The sequence below is a fragment of the Vigna umbellata genome, chromosome 1, assembly GCF_029865625.1.
Source record: "Vigna umbellata cultivar VRB3 chromosome 1, Vumbellata_1.0, whole genome shotgun sequence".
Lineage (NCBI taxonomy): Eukaryota > Viridiplantae > Streptophyta > Magnoliopsida > Fabales > Fabaceae > Vigna > Vigna umbellata.
In genome coordinates, this window is record NC_142165.1 from 71,689,452 (window position 1) to 71,710,734 (window position 21,283).

The window sequence follows — 21,283 nt, forward strand, 5'->3', positions numbered from 1 at the left end:
TGTGAGGCAAACACAGCAGCTTGTGAAACTTCAACTTCAAAAGTGGATGAAGGAGAGCAATGGTGGACAATGACAAACTGCAAGGACTGATTCCCAATCAATGATGGATGAGTGACGGGATCAACAGTGGTAGCTGAAAGCTAAGAGCTACAAAACTGCAGGGACTACACTAAATCCTCATCAATGATGGATGGGTGACGGGATCAACAGTGGTAGCTGAAATCTACAAAACTGCAGGGACTACACCCATATTTATGTGACTTGCAGTGTCTTGGAAACGTACTCCCCCTTAGTGTGAAGGTGGAAATCTGAAAGATCACAGTTGCTGAACCACTAAAACAAAACAAAATATTAAGCTACAATGCTGAAATAAAGGCATCAAAGATCCAAAGACATGTTGGAGGTCCAAAATTCTTTGCTGGACAACTCCCAAGTGGTGATACTTAGCAGTGTATCACAAGAAGATCGGGCTAAACTCTAGCATCGAACAACGGCAAACAGTGCTAACTCTAGCACCAAACAGCAGCAAACAGTGCTAACTCTAGCACTGAACAGCGGCAAACAGGGCCAAACATCGGGCTAACTCTAGCACCGAAAAGTGGCAAACAGGGCCGAACAGCGGCAAACTAAACGGCGCCGGACAGCGGAAACGGCACCTGGACAGCGATCAATAGTGGCTGGACAGTGGTCAAACGGCGCGGACAGTGGTCAAACGGCGCGGACAGTGGTCAAACGGCGCGGACAGCGGGAAACGGCGCGGACAGCGGGAAACGGCGCGTGGACAGCGACAAACGGCGCGGGGACAGCGACAAACGGCGCGGGGACAGCGGCGATGGTCTGGTTGGCGAGACCGACTCCGATCATAAGTTGGGCAGCCATGGAGAGGGAGAAACCCTAAAAATTCAAAGTACTCTGATTTATGCAACGACCACATATCCAGAAAGAGGGCGAAGAGGCGATCACGGCAGTGCTGATCGGCGGCGGAAATCTCCGGCGACGCGCCGGCACGCGCGGCGGCAGCAGCGGCAGCGGTGACTCTTGCGGCGGCGCGTGGAGGCGCGTGAGAGGTCCGTTCGCCGCGATCTTCATACCACGGTGGTCGCCCGGTCGAGACGATTCCGATGGTGTGGTCGCCGGTCGATTCTGGAACTCCGGCGGCGGCGGCGGCGGTGGCCGGAGGCGGCGACGGACTGGCCGGAAAGAAGCGGCGGCGACGGTGGAGAGATCTGACTGCACGGTGCTGACTGTGGCACAGATTTAAGAGAAAAAGAAAGAGAGAAGGGTTGCCCACTGAAATTTTAGGGGCTGCCGGCGGCCATGGCGGCCAGCCGCCGGCAGACAGCAGAGACACCAGAAGAAGATCAGAGAACCTGCTCTGATACCATGTTGAATATAGTGAAAAACTATATTTAGATTAATCTCCCTTGTGTAAAATACACACATAGGGTTCTCTATTTATAATAGAAGAAATATGGGCTAAGCCCAAAATACAAATGAGAAATAATAACAAACTAACTAAAAGATAAAAGATATAATATATCTAACACAATCATTCATCCCAAACTTTGATCCATTAAAAAATAGAATCTTTATCAAAAGAGATGGCACAATCAAAGGAACTAGCGAGTGTCACAAGTCTAACTTGTCAATGGATGGGGGAACGTTGATGTAATTAGTAAAAAAATGGAAGAATTAAACCAAGAACCACTAGAAGAAGCCATTACGCATTGGTGAGAGAAAAATAACTTCATAGTTGGTGAGAAACCTCAATTGTCTTCGGTTAAGAATGAGACTTTAAGCCTAACTCGACCCCACAAAATCGGCTTGTAAGGTGAGGTATGCACCCACATATATACTCTAAATGTGAGACTAGACATTAATGGATGTCAGATAACAGCCCGACAACGGGTGGAATGATATGCCTAACAAACACAAATCTCACTAGGAGAGGCTTTAACCCATGGTTTTGATACTATTTTAAGAAGTAGACTTTAAGTCTACTTCAATTGGTGAGAAACCTCAATTGGCTTCTGTTAAGAAAGGGACTTTAAACCTAACTCAACCACACAAAATCGGCTTGTAAGGTGAGGTCTGCACCCACATATATACTCTAAATGTGAGACTAGACATTAATGGGTGTCCGATAGTAGCCTAATAGCGGGTGGAATGATAATGATATGCCTAACAAACACAAATCTCACTAGGATAGGCTTTAACACATGACTCTGATAGTGTGTTAAGAAGTAGACTTTATGTCTAACTCAACCCCACAAAAACCAGTTTGTAATGTGAGGTCTGCATTCACATATATACTCTAAATTAACCTTATATCTAGTCAACGTGGGACTTCCAACAGCTTCCAATCATAGAAACAAGACCAAATTGCGAAAGAAGACAATAGACTAAGGCCAGCACCACTGATTGTGGCCCCAAAGGATGTCAGACATGACACCATGGGTAGTGGCTAGTGAACTATCTAGAAGGACACACTAACATGAATGAGGGAGCATCAATGCTTTATTGGATTGGTGATCAAATTTCAGAGGAGATCCCATCGATGGTATCATCGGGGCAGCGACAATGGCATAAGCACTAATAAAAGAGGCCAGAATCGGAATGAAACACAATTTGTGGAAAAATTTTACCGCAATGAACAGTGGGTCCACTAGGAAGGCACACGTCTAATTTAGGCTCTACTAGATAATGTGTTGAGATATATGATGAAGAGACAAAAATAATCTCTCTCTATATGTCTATCAGAGGATCATGTATATATATAAGTGTATCAAATACAAAGAAGATACAAGAGGCGGGCACATATATTAGTTACAATTAATAGCCTTAATTAAAATAAAAACATGATGTTGTACAATTATGATTAATTTATTTACAACTTTTACAGAAAAAGCTTACATAGAAACAAACCTGATATTGTTGTCTCGGTGCGACAAGAACTTTCCTAGAATATTGATGGCAAGAACCCGTAAGCCACCACTATCTTGAATGCTCATTATTGTTTGAACGCACTCATATAAGATGGCATTGCCAATGGTTTTATTTGACTCGATCTTAGTAGCCACCTAAAAGAAATATCAAGTTAAACAAATGACCATAAATTAAAAGAAAAAAAGACTTGGTTGGTTGTAATAAGCAATGGTGAATGTGATGAGGCGAAGTGTCATAAACAATGTATTTGGCTTGAGTGACAGGAAAGGGGAGATTTGCTCCAATGTCAAAGCACAACCAAAATCCCATTTTTTGCTGTTAGTTCCCTCTTTCACTTCAATCTTATGCATTCCAAGCAAACATGCCTAACTCGTGCTTAGAAGCCATGGCAGAAATGGGAATAGGGATTGAATTCAGGTTTCGGGATTTCAAGTTATATGTTAAAGTAGTGAACACTAGGTAAAGGATTAATTCCTCTTATGTAGAAAATACACATAGGTTAATATATTTATAATGAACAATAATAAAAAAAATATGGGCTAAGCCCAAATATATAATATTGTAACTAACAATATCTAACATTCTGGATCAATTATAAGGGATTTATATGTTTATTGTTTGTATTATTATAGCATAGATTTCATGTTTATTGTTTGTATTATTCTAGCATGTTTAAACCAACAAAAAACAGTATTTTTAGAAAAATTGCACTCTAAATCATTTTGTTTCACAAAAACCACAACAAAAAAACACATAGGTTGCCACATCATAAACCTTTGTAATACAAAAAAACACATAGGGTGCCACATCATCAACCTTTGTAATGGAGTTAATAAATAGGGACAAAAACTACCATGTTAGTTATATGATTTGGTTGCATTAAATTGGGAAATATGATATGATTTGTTTATATTAGATAGGAAGATATTATATGGTTTGATTATACTAAATACGGAAATATTTATGAAAGTAATTCCCATTAATAGTTATTGAGTTTATTTTTGTCCCTTTTTCATTATTGCTAAAAAGTGGACTTTAAGTCTAACTCAACCTCACAAAATCATCTTGTAAGATTTGTTTTGAAGTCACTTATATATTGTGAATTAGCCTTATCTCTAGTTGATGTGAGACTTTCATCATACCCTGCTCATGACGAGGCATATACATCTCGTTAATGGGACTAGACATTAATGTGTGGTCTGATAGCTTGTGGAACAATAGACCCAACAAATAACAAATTTCACTAAGATAGGTTCTAACCCATGACTATGATACCATGTTAAAAAGTGAACTTTAAGTCTAACTCAACCTAACAAAACCAGCTTATAATGTGAGATTTGTGCTCAATTTTATATTGTGAATTGGCTTTATCTCTAGTCTACGTGTGACCTCCGACAATTATTAATAAGTGTAATTGTGTAGACAAGACAAACAACTACAACCAACCCCCTCCAACCAGATTTCAAAAATTTGGAGGACTAGAGTGCAAAAGAAAAATCGGAGGACTAAAAAATGTCATAGTTTAAGGGATTAATAGCATATTTAAGTCTATTTTCAATTACTTGATTCCTTAAAATATGCTTTTAGAACTTATTACATGGATCTAAACTAACTATATGGCCTACTGTTTTATAGCTTCCCTAAAATGTGCTTTTATATTGTTGAGGGAGAAATCATGGAATTATTATAAATAGCACATCAGTTTCTGTAGCTTTCTATTAATCAAGATTTTCCCTAGCCACATTTAATGTTAAGATTATTGAACTTTTAAATAATTACATCTTAAAATATGATTAAAAAATCAACGCTTTTGAAAAGCCAAAACCAACTATTAAAGCATAAAACCATTTTAAAGGACAAAATTGGAAGTTCATTTACTTAAAAACCGCTTTTGGCTTATGACCAATCACATAAACTGATCTTAAAAAGTATAATCAGTTTTACAAAACCAAATGAAATTATGAGAAAATATGAGATGGTTTTGATATAAAATGCAATTGACACATATGGTTAAGGTTAGGTCATATGTTGTTAGTAGGATATTAAATGTTCTACTACAAGTTGTTAGATGCTACTAGATATGAGAATTAAGTATAAAACCAAACAATGCTAAAATAAGACTTTGATCCGTAGAAACACTAGGCATTCTGAATTTCTCTTGTTCCTTGTTCAATCTAGTTTTTTCAAACTTCACAAATATCTGGTTATTATCCAAATTATACTTTCCCTCTTTTTTCTCCAGTAAAATTTATGTTTCAATTTAAAAGGTAAAAGAAAAACAAGAAAAACAAAGTTTCCTGCAATCCTTTATTAACACACCTGCATTAGTTTGTCTTGCCACGTAAGGTAAAATAATTTGTTTTTATTCAATTGAATAAAAGTCGAAAAAATATTCAAACGGCATATACAATTTTCAACAAGGTTATTAACAGAACAACATAGAAATGACCTTTTCAATCATTCTGCAGTAGAAAGACAATATAAAACCATAAAATCGACATTGAACACTGACCTGGGCAAGTATGTCATTCATAGAATCACTAGCATCCGAATCACCTTCACCCAATACACGCAACAGTCTAAGCAATCTGATATGCAGAAAAGGGTCCGTGAAACCAGCAACATCATACTCTGGTGAATAAGGATTATTTGCTAAATCCTTTAGAACTCTGACCAAACCATCCGTGCATTTCTACAACAAATTTTCAAATTGTATTTTAATACAAAATTTGACCTCGGCCAAATAAATTTGCAGAGAAGTGTACAAATAAAACACCCTAAGATGAAACATAATGTAAAGTTGTCCATATGAGTCTAGTTTGCATGGCTTTACATAAATAAATAATTCATAGAATTTGAGCTTAGGGCCTAACTCAACCGCAAAAAACTAACTTGTAAGATCATGATTGTCTAAGCCTTACAAGCACAAACTTAGCCCGCATCTACTTTTTTATTGGACTAGGCACATATTTATAGTCGATATGGAATCACAACTACCTAAATATAACTGACATCCTACTGGCACCATTATATAACAATTCACTCAGCTTTTCCTTTTGGTCAGCCCCACTGTATGTAGCCCCCTCTGGTAAGCAATTGGATTAGGTTGCACTTAAGAAAGATTAGACTGATGGCAATTTTTAAGGAATTTTTAAGACTTACATGGAGTAGATTAATTTTTAAGGGCCCATTTACATGCAAACAAATGAATCTTTCAAGGATCCATTTATAGACAAATTTTAAGTAGGGATTTAGCAGTCACTGCACTAATCTTTCCAGGATAAATTTGGGTATTCACTTTATTACAGACTAACTACAACGATTAAAAGTGAAAACAAAACATTTTCTCAAACTAAACAGACCTTAAAATTTTTGTAACAACTACCAATAAGTAAAATAAAAAATATATTGTGTTTAACTATCTGGGACCAACAAGATTGCAAATTAGTGTATCCATATAGATACTGCAGTACAGAATGATTTTGTTGTGATAAGTTATAGTGGATAAAATTACTACATTAGTAGGTGGATGAAAACACACTAGCTAAAGAGAAATAATTATAAGAAAGATTGAAAAGCACCTTTCTAACATGTTCAAGAGCTTCTGAACTAATTTTGCACAAATCTGTACAAAGCTGAACCCCAGTGATCAAAACTCCATGATGTTTCTCCCTTAGTAAGCCAGTAGCAGGACCAACAAAATTTTCGGCCAAGTCTGGAACTTTCTTTATGATTCTTGCAGAGCACAATGCTGCCTATATAACAATGAGTATACAGCTTATCAAACTGAACAATAAAAAGTTAAATGGAAAAGGTGTTGCCTATAACTCAAGAACTCCACATTAAATTACAACATAGGTAGCATTATTAAGTAAATGGGAGGCAGATTTCTACTTAGAATAACAATAGTAGTAGTAGTAGAAACATCCAAAAACACATTGAACAAAGTTTGCACTTGAATGGGGAAAACATTGATGTCCAAAACCAACTAAGATGCCATGATCTCATAATTCTGAAACTACCTTTGGTTTTATAAGATAAGACATAAATATATACCAACAACCAAGCTCTCAAAAGTTGTGGTCAGCTACATGAATTAATTGATGCTATTGTGCTCTACAAGAAAACTAAAATTTTGTGAAATCACTGAACAGGAATTTAGCAATGGTTTCTCTTAAAGTTTCTCAATGACTTCCACTGCCGCTTTAAATTGGACTATCTCCCACTTCTCTCATTAGAGCCTTTGTTGACTTTCTTCCCCAGGTATCACCAAACTTAGGTTATTTTATGTTCTCCTGTCCTCAGTAGATGGGTTGTGATACATTGAAAATTATCTTTGTAATGTCAGAAAGGTGTAGGACAGGGCACCATATATATATATATGGTAAGTGTTATCATTTAATACAACACTTTGAAAGAATATATTATACTCCATAGTCCTTAGTTAGTCATTCCAACATAAAACATCATAGTTGATGTACATTAAAAACTAGTCCCTAAAAATAAAATATATTTGAAATTTGTACTTATCAAACAAAATATTCCTTGGGTGCATTGCAATTTTTCCATTATTTAGGGATCCTCAAGCAGATTTACCCTTTGAAGCCCCAAATTTATAATTATTTTGTGCAAGGAAGGAGACAAGAACAAAAAACCATTCAAAGTAGATTCAAGGAAGGGAAAAAGGATTATACTCCAATCTGTGAGTCGTCATAAAATGACTAATGAAATTGTTAAATATATTATCTTTATCTTTTATCTTTAGTTAGTTTGTTATCATTTCTTATTTGTATTTGTATTTTGGACTTAACCCATATTTCTTCTATTATAAATAAAGGACCCTATGTGCATATTCAACATAAGGGAGATTAATCTCATACATAGTTTTCACTATATTCAACAGAAATGACAAAATAGTTCTAATGTTATATACACACATACATATATATAAACAATTCTTTAGTCCTTTTCTTGAATATAATTTAATATATTTATTTATGTTATGACATTGAAATAATAATTTAATATGTTCATTTATGTTTTATAGCATTGAAAATAAACTTTAATTTGTTGCTAAACTTTTTTAATTTTTGATAACTTATCATTATATACTCTACAATGTTAAGATCCTTTTTAAGGCCTATGGGAGGGATTACCCATGGTAGAGATTGAGGGAGTAATTACGAGGCAGGAATCAAGTTGTATCAGACGTTCATATATGTACCATCTATACAAACTAAAAAGAAATTTTTATTTGTTATGGCAATTGTTTTTTTTTTTGACATATCCCTTAAATATGTGTCAATGTATGTCTTCTAGTTCTTTTCCTTTTGGGAATGATTGGGTACACTCAAGCGGTCCCTTCATCCTCTCTAAAGCCCATCCAGGAAATTTATGTGTGACACATAAAATTAAAAATCACACAAACATGGAGCCAAGTAATTTCAGTACGGTACAAGAACCACTAGTATGTATATCTAATCCCAAAAGTTAAAAAGAACAATATATTTCTTTTATATTACAATAATGAGGTCACGGGACCTATAAAAACATGAGCCAGTTGTTTATTTTAAGAAATATAGAGAGCTAATTCTAAATCCATGTAGTTATGGGATTGTTTTTAAATTCATAATCCTCAGCAAGATACACTTGTAATACAGATTAAAAGTCTAGCGAGGAAAAAATAAAAAACATTCTAAAATACATAATGAGTAGCATAGTTTTGACAATCCCCGCAAGTTGGTGAGTAAGTGTTCTTCATTCCCAGCTTGGATATAATATTTTCAAAGTTCATTCAGTTTAGTCCTTTGGTGAATATGTCTACAAGTTGATTTTGAGTGGACACATAGGGTGCCAATCAAGCCATTGTTTAGCTTTCCTTGATAAAATGTCTATCCACCTCAATACATTTAGTTCTATCATGTTGCACTCATTTATAAGTCATACTAATATCACAATATAACCTAAGTTCATCCCACTTCATCTTCAAGTTTTCCAATATAACCTTCAACCATATTCCTTGGGCCATTGCTCAAAATTCCACTTCAGTACTTGATTTGGTTACTAAATTATGTATTTTTGTTAGGTTCCTGGGTTGGAAAACTAACTATCAACGCTCACAGTAATCAAAAGAACAAAGAAAGAATGGATTTCTGTATTGATATTGAGAACAAAGTACACTGATAGCGCTAATGGAGGCCTAATCCCCCTCTTAACCCTAACGAAGGCCTAATCCCCCTCTTCTGGCCAATGTCCAGATTTACAAAATAATATTCAAAAAACTCCCCTCTAACCTGAAATAGAACTCTATTTATACAAAACCCCCATCCCGCCTTTTCTAACTGCTCTCACCTCCATCCTGCCTTTCCTAACTTCTCTCTCATTTCCCCTTCCTTCTCTCCTCTTACCTTAGATCCTATCATTACACCCTGCTGCAAAACAACCTTGTCCTCAAGGTTGGAACAATGAAGTTTGAGCCCATTGTGATATGGTCTTATCACAGGAAGGGAACCCGCTGGCTACTACATACAACTTCCGGTCTGGAGGCTTGGTGGTGGTAGTATTGAGAGATAAAAATTATGGGTCCATTTTCGTCTCTGCAATACTTCCTTGAAGACGAGGAGCTTCTTATCTTTCCCTGTAAAATAACTTCTTCTACCATTCGGCTCTCTTCTCGCTATCTTTATACCGTTTGGCTCTCTTCTCCCTTTCGTTATGTCGTTCGGCTCTCTTCTCCCTATCTTTATGTCGTTCGGCTCCTCCCCCTGCATTCAACTGTTCGGCTCGCGTTAACAACCCTGAACAGAGTTGCTGCAAGATCTTCCCAGTCTAGATTTACATCTCCTCTTCGTTCTGCTACCGTTCGTCCTTTAATTGCCAATAGTGTTCAGTCGTCGTAGTGTCTCACAACGGGCGTCGTCCCCCTTTTCATTGGTTCATTCTGACATTTGGGGACCAAGTCGTGTTAAGTCCATTTTAGGTTTTCAGTATTTTGTTACCTTTATTGATGACTATTCCAGATGTACTTGGTTGTTTTTAATGAAGAATCGTTCTGAGTTGTTTTCTATTTTCCAATCTTTTTTCAATGAAATAAAAACACAGTTTGGGGTTTCTATTCGAAATTTACGTGGTGATAATGGCCGTGAATACCTTTCTCAATCGTTTAAACAGTTTATGGCTTCTCATGGAATTCTTCACCAAACCTCATGTGCTTATACCCCTCAACAAAATGGGGTGGCTGAGCGCAAGAATAGACACCTTATTGAAACAACTCGTACACTTCTGATTCATGGTCAAGTACCCTCACGTTTTTGGGGGGATGGAGTTCTCACAGCATGTTATCTTATCAACCGCATGCCATCTTCCGTCCTAGATAACAAAATCCCTCATTCTATCTTATTTGCTCAAGACCCTCTGCATCCATTACCTCTTCGAGTTTTTTGGGTCTACATGTTATGTGATAATCAAGCTGCTCTCCATATTAGCTCTAACCCTGTCTTCCATGAGAGAACCAAACACATTGAAGTTGATTGTCATTTCATTCGAGAAAAAATCATATCCGGAGATATCAAGACTGAGTTTGTTAACTCAAGCAACCAGTTGGCAGACATATTCACTAAGTCCTTACGAGGACCTAGAATTGATTATCTTTGTAACAAGCTTGGAACATATGATTTATATGCTCCAGCTTGAGGGGGAGTGTTAGATGTTAAGATGTGTGTTTCTGTTATTTGGGCTTAGTCTATTATGTATTAAGGGCATTGGCCCATATCTTACAATATAAATAAACTACCCTATGTGTATGCTAAACACACAAGGGATATTTTCTCCCAATCTTCTCTATTTCTCATAAATACTAAACAATTTTAAGAGCAGCTTGTAAATGAGCCTCCTCTGGTTGGTGCATAAATTGGCTTACTAGACTCACATCAAAACCAATGTCTAGCCTAGAGTAAGATAAGTAAATAAGTTTGCCAACAGGTCTTTCATACATTTCACTGTCCACTGCAATATCCTCCTATGCACTACTCAACTTCATTTTTGGATCAATTGAAGTACTAGTTAGTTTGTAGGTTGTCTTCCTTGTTTCTTTAAGCAAATCAACAACATACTTTTGATGACATATGAAGTTTCCTTTTTTGGAATGAATCACTTCAAATGCCAAAAAATATTTAAGTCTTCCGAATTTCTTAATCTCAAATTTTGTGGCAAGACATTTGTTGCTCCCTTTTGTCACCCTTAATTATTGTAATATCATCAACATACACTAACAATATTTGTTACTCCCCCTAAACTGAATGTTTGATGAATAGACTATGATTCCCTTGACTTTGTTTATAACTCAAATTTATCATAACCTTGGTGAATCTACCAAACCATGCTCCAAGGAATTGATTCAGCCCATAGAAAGCCTTTGTTTAACTAGCAAATAGTTCATTAGCTACCTATCCTTCATAGCCTGAGGGTAGCTCCATGTATATTTCTTTATCAAGTTCTCCATGTAGCAATGCATTCTTCTCATCAAATTGATGCAAATCCTAGTCATGATTTGTTGCTAATGAACATATTACTTTGATTGTGATCATCTTAGCAACTAGGGCAAATGTCTCCAAGTTATCCACTCCATAGGTTTGACTGAATCCTTTGGGAACTAACCTTGCCTTATAACATTCAATAGTCATTAGTCACATATTCACTGTTTAAACCCACTTACACCTCACTGGTTTTCCACAAAAATATTTCTATGGAGAGGTGGGAAATTACCTTTCACAAGTAAAATTAGAAATTTTAATGAAAGATAAACCATATTATTTTTATTAAATCTCTTAATTTGGTATAAATTAATGATGATTTTGATAAATATTCCCAAGAAGGCTTTTCTCCAACCAAACAAAATTTAGTCATTCCTTGAATTCATGATTGCTAGGTATGAAAAAAGTTCTTTCTACCAAACTCCCTCTAGCATAAAAGAAAAGTAATTGTATAACTATTGGAAGTCCCACATCGACTAGAGATAAGGTCAATTCATAGTTTATAAGTGGGTGCAAACCTCACCCTACAAGCCGGTTTTGTGGGGTTGAGTTAGGCTTAAAGTCCACTTCTAACATGGTATCAGAGCCATGGTTAGAGCCTATCCTAGCGATATTTGTTGTTAGTTGGGCATATTGTTCCACCCACTATCGGGCCGCTATCGGACCACCCATTAAAAATGTCTAATCTCACGCTCGAGATGTATATACCTCGGCGTGAGGGGGGTGTATTGGAAGTCCCACATCGACTAGAGATAAGACCAATTCATAGTTTATAAGTGGGTACAAACCTCACCTTACAAGTCGGTTTTGTGGGGTTGAGTTAGGCTTAAAGTTCACTTCTAACAATAACAAAATTACTATTGTTGTTACTTGATATTAAATGCAATACTGAAAGTTCTTGGTAGGATATTAAATGTATTACTAGAAGTTGTCAAGAGTTGTTAGAAGTTGTTAGGAGGTTCTAGAGATCATGTAATAATTACTTTAGGGTTTGAGTTTTCTATAACTAGAAGTGGATGTATTGTTTCAAATAAATCAACTGAATAAAATCTTCTTTCTTTTCTATTAATTCTTTCAAGTTGGTATCAGAGCTCCCAATCTTGGGAGCCCTGCTTCTGCATTTCTTCTTTACGGTCTTAGTTACAATTCCTTTTAGGGTTGCCCAAAGTGTAGCCAACTTATGGTCCTGTGGTTTGTTGTCCCCTGGAGCTGTTGTCGAACCTTCATCGAACCTTCATCAAACCTTCATCAGACCTTCATTAGACCTTCATCGAACCTTTTTCGAACCTTCATCAGACCTTCGTCTAACCTTCATCGTACCCTTCACCAGAATTTCGCTGGAACTATTGTCAGAGTTCTTGTCGGGATTTTTTTGTTAGAGCTTCCACAATTGCCATCATCAAAATTGTCTATCGCCACCACTACCACATTCAGAACCATCAAAATAGGGTAAATATCTGAACCATCTCCTCAAGTTGGAGCATACAAATTATATGTACCAAGCTTAGACAAACTCAATCTGAGATCTCTTTAGGAACTTAGAAACATCGACTTAGAACACGATACACATATGCTTCAGACCATCCAGAGAGAATGTTTATAAACCAAATTGGACTCACAATCCAGCATAGCCAAAGAGACTCCTCTTGAAACATAGGACTTGTCTTTAAGAGTGTGCAGCAAACAGTGGTCAGTGGATAGCAAAAGTGCAAAACAATTCGGGAAGTGACAACTCACATCAGCTTATGTTGTATAATATTGGACAACAATGGACAACCACAAAACTCCAACTAGCATCATAAACCTTCAACTAAGATGACTTTGATAAAGGAGATTTCCATCAAAAGTAGATGACGGCCAGCCGTGGTAGACAGCAACAAACTGCAGAGACTTAATTGCCATTAAGTAAGGATGGGGCCTGCAGTGGCTAAAAGTGACAAACTACATGAACTGGATTTCCATCAAGTAAAGATGGGGCCTGTAGTGGCTGAAAGCGACCAAACTACAAGAACTAAACTGCCATCAAGAAAGGATGGGGCCTGCAGTGGCTGAAACATAATCCCCCTCACGACGAACGACGAAAATGACGGTGCGTTGATGACAAACTCTGAAGGTGGAAGGTCATAATGGTCTCCTTTATTCATCAAAGCAACAAAAAACAGATTTGACAAGGGGTTGGTGAAATTGTTTGACTAAGATTCTGAATCTTGTCAGAAATAGACTCCCCCTCATGCCGTGAGCAACCTTCAACCCATGACTTTGGTGCTGAAATTTCTTGGTGTTAACCAACTGATAGCACTGACTTTAATTGGAGACTTGTAAATAAATGACATGAGCCATCAGGAACACCACAAGCTACAATATGCAAAGCTAAACACACATTATGAAAGGAGACTAAAAGAACAGGATTGTTGATTGCAGAAAAGACATTTTTTTTTTAAAACCGTCAGTGGCGGCGGCCACCAGCCACCAACGGCAACAAAGACAAAGTAGGAAGAGACTTAGACATCCTACTCTGATACCAACTTGAGATTGAAACTGTAAAATAATTCTAGAGGGCTTGATTGATCCCTTTCATAATCTTCTATTTATAAGAATAAATTAATACAAGAGTACATGATAATTACGGTAACCCTAGACACAATATAATCATGATAAATAGGGTAACCCTAGACACAATATAATCATGATAAATAGGATAACCCTTGACACAATATAATGATGATTGATAGGATAAATATCCTAACAAAATTGAATGTTTGAAATCTCTCATGGAGTCTACCAATAAGTCACCTTCTAGTACTTGCTATGACTAGTAAGAACTTCAATACATCTTTTAATGTTTCTAAAACTTTATGTAAGGATTCTTGGGTACTTGACTCTGGTGCCACAAATCATATGACCCCTCATTCATCTCTTTTAACATCATATGTTTCTTTTTTGGGTAACCACAATACGGTTGGCAATGGGACTCTTATCCTAATAATTGGACGTGGTTATGTTTCCCTTTTGTCATCCCTCAACCTTAAAGATGTTCTTTATGTTCCAAACTTTTCCAATAATCTTATATTCATTAAAAATCTTACCCATGACCTAAAGTGTTCTAACCTTCTTTCCTACTATCATCCTCCGAGTCGAAAGATTTTTACCTCCATGGATGTCACTTTTAATGAAACTAAATCTTTTTATGAATGTCCTCAGCTTCAGGGGGAGAGTTCTTTTGAATAACCTTTTATCCCTTTCATACAAGAACTATCTTGTACTCCTCTTGGTACTCCTAGCACATCTTGTATGGATATCTCTAAAAGTGCTCCTAACAATGGCAACCTTGTTCCCAATTCAAGGTCAACTCTAAAAAGTAGTCATCCAGAGAATTTCTTCCGTATAAAATATCATAGGAGACAAAAGCAACCTAACCTGTTCTAAGAACAGCATCAATCATCTGACTCGGGGGTAAGTGTTCCATCTTCTAACACTATTGAACCTTTGGAAAATTCCTTGAATTTTAATTGTGAACCTGACCTTGATGACTTGGCCATTGTTATGACCACTAAAAACCTATCTATGCAGTACCAGAGTTTCCTCTCTGGCATTGATGCAACTAGAGTCTCTACTTCAGCTTAAGAAGCATGGAAGGATGAGAATCGTTCAAGCCATGAATGAAGAGATGAGTACCCCAGAAAAGAACCAAACGTGGGAAATTGTTAACAGGCCACTAAATAAAAAGGTAGTAAGATGCAAATGGATTTATAATGTAAAGTATAAATTTGAGGGCACATTAGAACATTATAAAGCAAGGTTAGTTGTTAGATGATTTACTCATACTTATGGTGTTGATTATGAGGAGACATTTGCTTCAATGGTAAAGATGAATACAATTAGAATCATTCTCTCATTCGCAACTTATTTTGGTTGGAAATTGCAACAATTTGATGTGAAAAATGCTTTCTTGCATGGACAATTAGAGGAAGAAGTCCATATGGAAATTCCCCCAGGTTTTAGGCCTATTGAAGAAGGGAATAAAGCATGTAGGTTGAAGAAAGCTTTTTATGGGTTCAAATAGTCACCTCGTGCTTGGTTTGGTGGACCGAATTAGGTTATGATCTCCATTGGGCATCGACAAAGTCAAGGTGACCATACCCCATTCATCAAGCATTCCCTTAAAGGTAAACTTACACTACTCTTGGTGTATGTTGATGATATAGTTGTTCTAGGAGATGATGAACACGAGAAACAAGTCTTGAAAGAAAAGCTTGCAATCCAATTTGAAATGAAGGATCTAGAAAAATTGAAGTACTTCCTTGGGATAGAAGTAGCTTACTCGAAGAAATGCATCTTTATCTCCTAAGTATGTTATTGATCTTCTCAAAGAAACATGTATGATTGATTGCAAGACCACTGCAATTCCTATAGAAAAAAACCATACAATTGGGAGTGATTAAGGAAATTCTACTATGAATAAAGCCCATTAACAAAGACTTGTTAGGAAGCTCATTTACTTAGCTCACACTAGACCAGACATAGCCTACAATGTGAGTGTCGTTAGTCAGTTCATGCATGATCCAAGGAAGAGACATTTACAAGGTGTAAACAAAATCCTTCAATATTTGAAGACAAGTCCAGGAAGGGGATTATTGTTTAAGAGAGATGAAAAATTAAAAATGAAAGTTTATACTGATGCAGATTATGCAGGTTTTTTCATAGATAGGAAGTCCACCTGAAGATATTGCATGTTCTTGGGTGGAAATTTGGTTGGAGAAGTAAGAAATAAAATGTTGTTGCAAGGTCTTGTGCAGAGGCTGAATTCCGAGCTATGGCACAAGGGGTGTGTTAATTGTTATGGATGAGAATTATTCTAAATTATCTTAAAGTGGCATGTGAAGAACCAATGATCCTTTGTTGTGATATTAAGTCAGTTATTAGCATTCCTCACAATCCAATTCAACATGATAGGACCAAACACAGAAATAGATCGACACTTTATTAAAGAGAAATTGGATAATGTACTTATCACTACTTACATCCCATCTGGATTTCAGTTAGTAGATCTATTTACAAAAGGTCTTCCCATTGAGCAATTTCATGATCTCACATGCAAGATGGGAATGATAGATATCTATTCAGCAGCTTGAGGGGGAGTGTTATTAGTTGAATATTAAATGCAATACTAAAAGTTGGTGGTGGGATATTAAATGTATTACTAGAAGTTGTCATGAGATGTTAGAAGTTGTTAGAAGGTTCTAGAGATGTCATGTAATTATTACTTTAGGGTTTGAGTTCTCTATATATAGAAGTTGATGTACTAAAAATGTCCCTTCTACCATTAGCACCCTAAGAGTTTCAGTTGATTTGCTACCTGTTGAGTCAACAATTAGTTAGACCCAGTAGCTTTCTGTGAAAGTTTTCTGCACTGTAAATAGCTACATCTTTCTTGTATCATAAAAGCTAAATGTTATTAGTCCTTTATGTTTCGGTGTTGTTGGTACATTTATGTTTTGAAAGTCTCAATACTTTTTGTTTTAAAAGAGTTCATTTTGATCTTTTTCAACCAAAATGTTAAATAGGTTAGCATAGTTGGTTACTTGTCCGTTAACCTATTTAATGTTATACTTAAAAAGAACTAAAATAAACATGTTTAAAAGCATAGAGTATCATATTGAGACTTTTAAGACCCTCTTACTGGACACATCAGCTATTACATATTCAATGTTTTTTATAAAAATAACCAAAATGAACATTTTAAAACCATAAATATTAGATTTAAACTTTCAAAACTTAATATACCTAAATGTAAAACACCAAAACAAAAAGGACTAAGAATTTAGCCCTTAATAAATATAAAACTTCTTCATCCTCTCTCTCTCCCTTCTCTCTATGTAGTGAACTCTATTAAGAAGTTCCAAAACTAATTGCTTTAAGTAAGAACAAGTTATTGCCATTATGTACAGGAAACACTATTAAGCCATAAAAGCATTTATGGTCTGTCTTCCTCTCCTAAGGATAGATCAATGCATGACTCTGAATATCCAATATACCTAAATGTAAAACACCAAAACACAAAGGACTAAGAATTGAGCCCTTAATAAATATAAAACTTCTTCAACCTCTCTCTCTCTCCCTTCTCTCCATGTAGTGAACTCTGTTAAGAAGTTCCAAAACTAATTGCTTTAAGTAAGAACAAGTTATTGTCATTATGTACAGGAGACACTATTAAGCCATAAGCATTTATGGTCTGTCTTCCTTTCCTAAGGTAGATCAATGCTTGACTCTGAATATCCAATATAAGTATCAAGTTTCAAAATTCGTGAAGATATAAAATTTTGTTGAAAGGGTATGAAATATTATGAAAGGTTCACCTTCTTCCGTATATTAGGATCTCGGAAATCCATTAATCTCTCAACCTCTTCGGCAAGATCACGAGCCATTTCGGCTGAACAAATATTTCCTAGAGCACAAAGAGCAAGTCCCACAATATATTGATTTGTGTGATTAAGATCTCTGTGACTTAGCTAAGGGTGCTATATCCCATCATCAATATTGCTAGCTCCCAGCATCTTAGAAAGGAAAGTAAAATTTGAGGAACAAAAAAACAAATGAAATATTAACATGAAATTGGATACTGTTTCAAAGAATTGGTGACCAACATTAGAACTTCTTGTTTTTCATCAAGAAGCAACATAAGACCAAGGTAACCCATTCTCTTCTCCGGAAATCCAGGAGATGCTATCAACTTGAGGCACTCCATTTGACCAAAATAAGTGGGGTAGCCAAGCATGTGGATGAACATTAGCTTGGCCAGATTCCGATGCGTATAGTGTTGCTCATTGCCATTTATAGAAGTACGAATGGCAGCACATTCTTTTCTAACAACAGCACGTTCTTCTGCTGCAGTCTTGCAAGCACGTATGGCCCGAATCATGTCCCTAAATGCAGGGATATGAATTAGATTGTAAATAGATATTGATGATATTTTAATATTTTAAAATATATAATAAACATGTATATCTTTGAAAACGAACTAACTACATGTTAACTGTATTTGATTTACCATATAAAAAACTTTATTCACTTCTAAAAAATTCATTCACGAATACAGAATGACAGAGAAGCACATAATCACAAGGACTTATAGAAAGGGAGTATTTGAGTCGGTGACCACATAGCTGCACTGCAATTCCAACTTTCTTATATAATGTTGTATCGAAACAGCAAAAAGTTATCATAGAAAGGGTGGAGAAGAGAATCTCAATACAAACAAAATAGCAAAAATCAAGAGAGCTGCCCAATCCATCAAGGATAAGCCTTTGAAACAAATTATGAGCAGACAAGGAAATTTAATAGATAAACCTCGTGCAAATAAAAAATTCTTCACAAACATTTGTAGAGGAAAAAAATAAAAATAAAAAGTAAAATGAATTACCGCAAGTTAAAATCAACTCAAGCATTTTAAATTTTACAAAACCTCTATCATCTTACTTCTCCAAAAGAAAGGGTGCATGAACTGATTTTACTCGTGAAAGAAAATTAATTCATTCTATCTTCGTATTTTCTTTTCTCATAAATACTTAGTAATTTATCCAGAGACCTCACATTTTAAACAAAGATAGCATATTGAATGAAGGCCTTCAATTTTTTTGCCAGCCAAAAAACTTAATGGCACATGCACAACAATTATTAAGCAATACCGGCATAGAATCAGGCAAATGGCAATTGGCAATTCCTCAATAGAACTTAATGAAAGGAAGCAAAAGAAGAAATCGAGACACTAAATATGCTAATCAACTTATTCATTTGCTGGTTGCATCAATGCCAAACAATTTCGCAAATTTTGAGGTTCTTCTGAGTGAGCAATGCTTCTTCTTCTTCTTCAAGAAAGAAAAATGAAAGACCTTGATTTGCATTACATACCTCAGACGCGTGGGAGAAGAGAATGCATTCATGATCAGAAGGTCAAGCGGAACCAGTTTAATTGGATTTCGATCTGAGAGTGAAAAAATATTTGGATCTGAGAGTATCGTTTTTGGTGTGAGCCTCTGAATTTTATTTCTCTTTCTTTTTCCTTCTTCCACTCACTCGCAGCGATCGTAATGCAATGCGCTATGCCAACATTGCTGTATATGAATTTTGTGAAAAGGAAACGAAAAAGAAGAAAATAAATGAAGGGGGGACTAGGTTGGTTGAACATTTAGCCTTTAGAAGTCCAACCGTTTTTTTAGAAGGTGCAATATAGCAAATTGGATTTGCATGCTTCTTTGTGAAAACGAATGATTCAATCTAGAAAATATATGATTTCAAATTTTTTAATTTGATCATCCTTTATAAAATAAGTGTTAAATAATGAAAAAGTGTATGTTTTATATGGTGTAGTATAATCGAAAGACGCTTTTGTGAAAAGCTTTTGAGACGGGAACAAATTAATTTATTGTCATAATTAAATTAATAAATTATATTTTCCTTGGCTAAACTAACATTTCTATTCACAAAGTTAGTTATTCACTTTTAATAATCATTTTTTTCAAAAAACAAAATATGAGTAAATGATGTATCATCTAGTAAATTAATGGGTTAAATATGTTTTTAGTCCCTAAACTATTGACCGTTTCTGGTTTTCGTCCCTCTTCCAAAGTAAGGTACAATTTAGTCCTCAATCTTTAAAAAACGTTCGTTTTAGTCGAAAAAACGAACGTTTTGAGGACTAAAACGAGGACTAAAAACAAAATTTTGAGGACTAAAACGAACGTTTTTCTAAAGAATGAGGACCAAATTGTACCTTACTTTCGAAGAGGGACGAAAACCAAAAACGGCCAATAGTTTAGGGACTAAAAACATATTTAACCCTAAATTAATTGATTATATTTAAAAATACAATAATACGTGTACGTGTATAGTATCACTAGTACAATCAAGAGAAACGAAACCGGTCATTTTTGCTTATAGGCACCGGTTTCGCACCCGAGGCATATACAGACGAGGTAAAAAGTCTACCACTTTATGCCTCGGTTCAGAACCGAAGCGTTTGTGGTTGGGTCTTATGCCTCGGTTTGGAGTTTAACCGAGGCAATAGAAGGGTTTTATTTTTTTTTTAATTTTACACCAACACGTTAAGAATCAGAAGCGTTTGTGGTTGGGTCTTGCTGCTTTCGGACTTTCAAGAATCAGAATAACTGAACAACCATTTTGAGTTTGTTTTGTTTCAATTTAGGCATTACTGGACTCACTTCACATTGCAACAACCAAATAAACAGAAATCATATTTTTAAGTAAATTATAACACTAAAAGCATTACTCAAAGCAGGAGAGGGAGAGGGACGTTCAATTATCTCAAAAGAAGAACTAATGGTTGCAGATTTTGGTGCCAGAATTATAGAGTCTGGTGTCACGAATTTTGGATATAGCTTTCTAACTACTGGAGGTGGGGTTGAAAGGTTCCTAGCAGTAGGATTCTTGAAAGTAGCTGCCAGAGCATTAAAGGCTGGAGACCTGCCCCTTACATGAACACGATAATGGCAGACATGCTGCGGGATGAACGCCTCACCCTCCTCGACCCCTTCTCGAAAGTAGCTTGCTTTCTACCTCCTTCTTGAAATCAACCCACGCCTATGAACGCCTCACCCTCCTCGACCCCAACAACAACAACAAGAGCCCTGCCACTGCCCATAAACCTCCATCCACCGCCACCGCCACCGCCTTTAAAGCCCACCCGCCGTCATCCAGCGCTTCCGGCGGCACACTTACCTCCCTCATCCAGCGCTTCTCCACTTCCCCCTCCGCCATCCACGGCCTCCTCTTCGGCCACGCGCAGATCT

At 36.3% G+C, this 21,283-nt stretch overlaps 1 protein-coding gene across 8 annotated transcripts in view; it reads right to left on the reverse strand.

Annotated features, from left to right (window-relative positions):
* LOC148206222 (AP-1 complex subunit gamma-2-like) overlaps positions 1-19,734 on the reverse strand; it is a 48,308-nt gene extending 28,574 nt beyond the window's left edge. For 5 of the 8 annotated variants that reach the window (XR_015783533.1, XR_015783532.1, XR_015783534.1 and 2 more), the window contains exons 1-6: positions 19,386-19,734; positions 18,098-18,400; positions 17,834-17,975; positions 6,528-6,701; positions 5,459-5,638; positions 2,926-3,080 (exon numbers count right to left, since the gene is read on the reverse strand). Coding sequence is in view for 5 of the 8 variants with exons in the window: in XM_088104166.1 (XP_087960292.1) it covers positions 2,926-3,080; positions 5,459-5,638; positions 6,528-6,701; positions 17,834-17,975; positions 18,098-18,400; positions 19,386-19,417 (986 nt within the window). In the remaining 3 variants the exon portion in view is untranslated. The remainder of the gene's footprint in view (positions 1-2,925; positions 3,081-5,458; positions 5,639-6,527; positions 6,702-17,833; positions 17,976-18,097; positions 18,401-19,385) is intronic. The other 3 variants (XM_088104164.1, XM_088104162.1, XM_088104163.1) reach the window with 2 other exon arrangements.
* Positions 19,735-21,283: the final 1,549 nt, after the last annotated feature.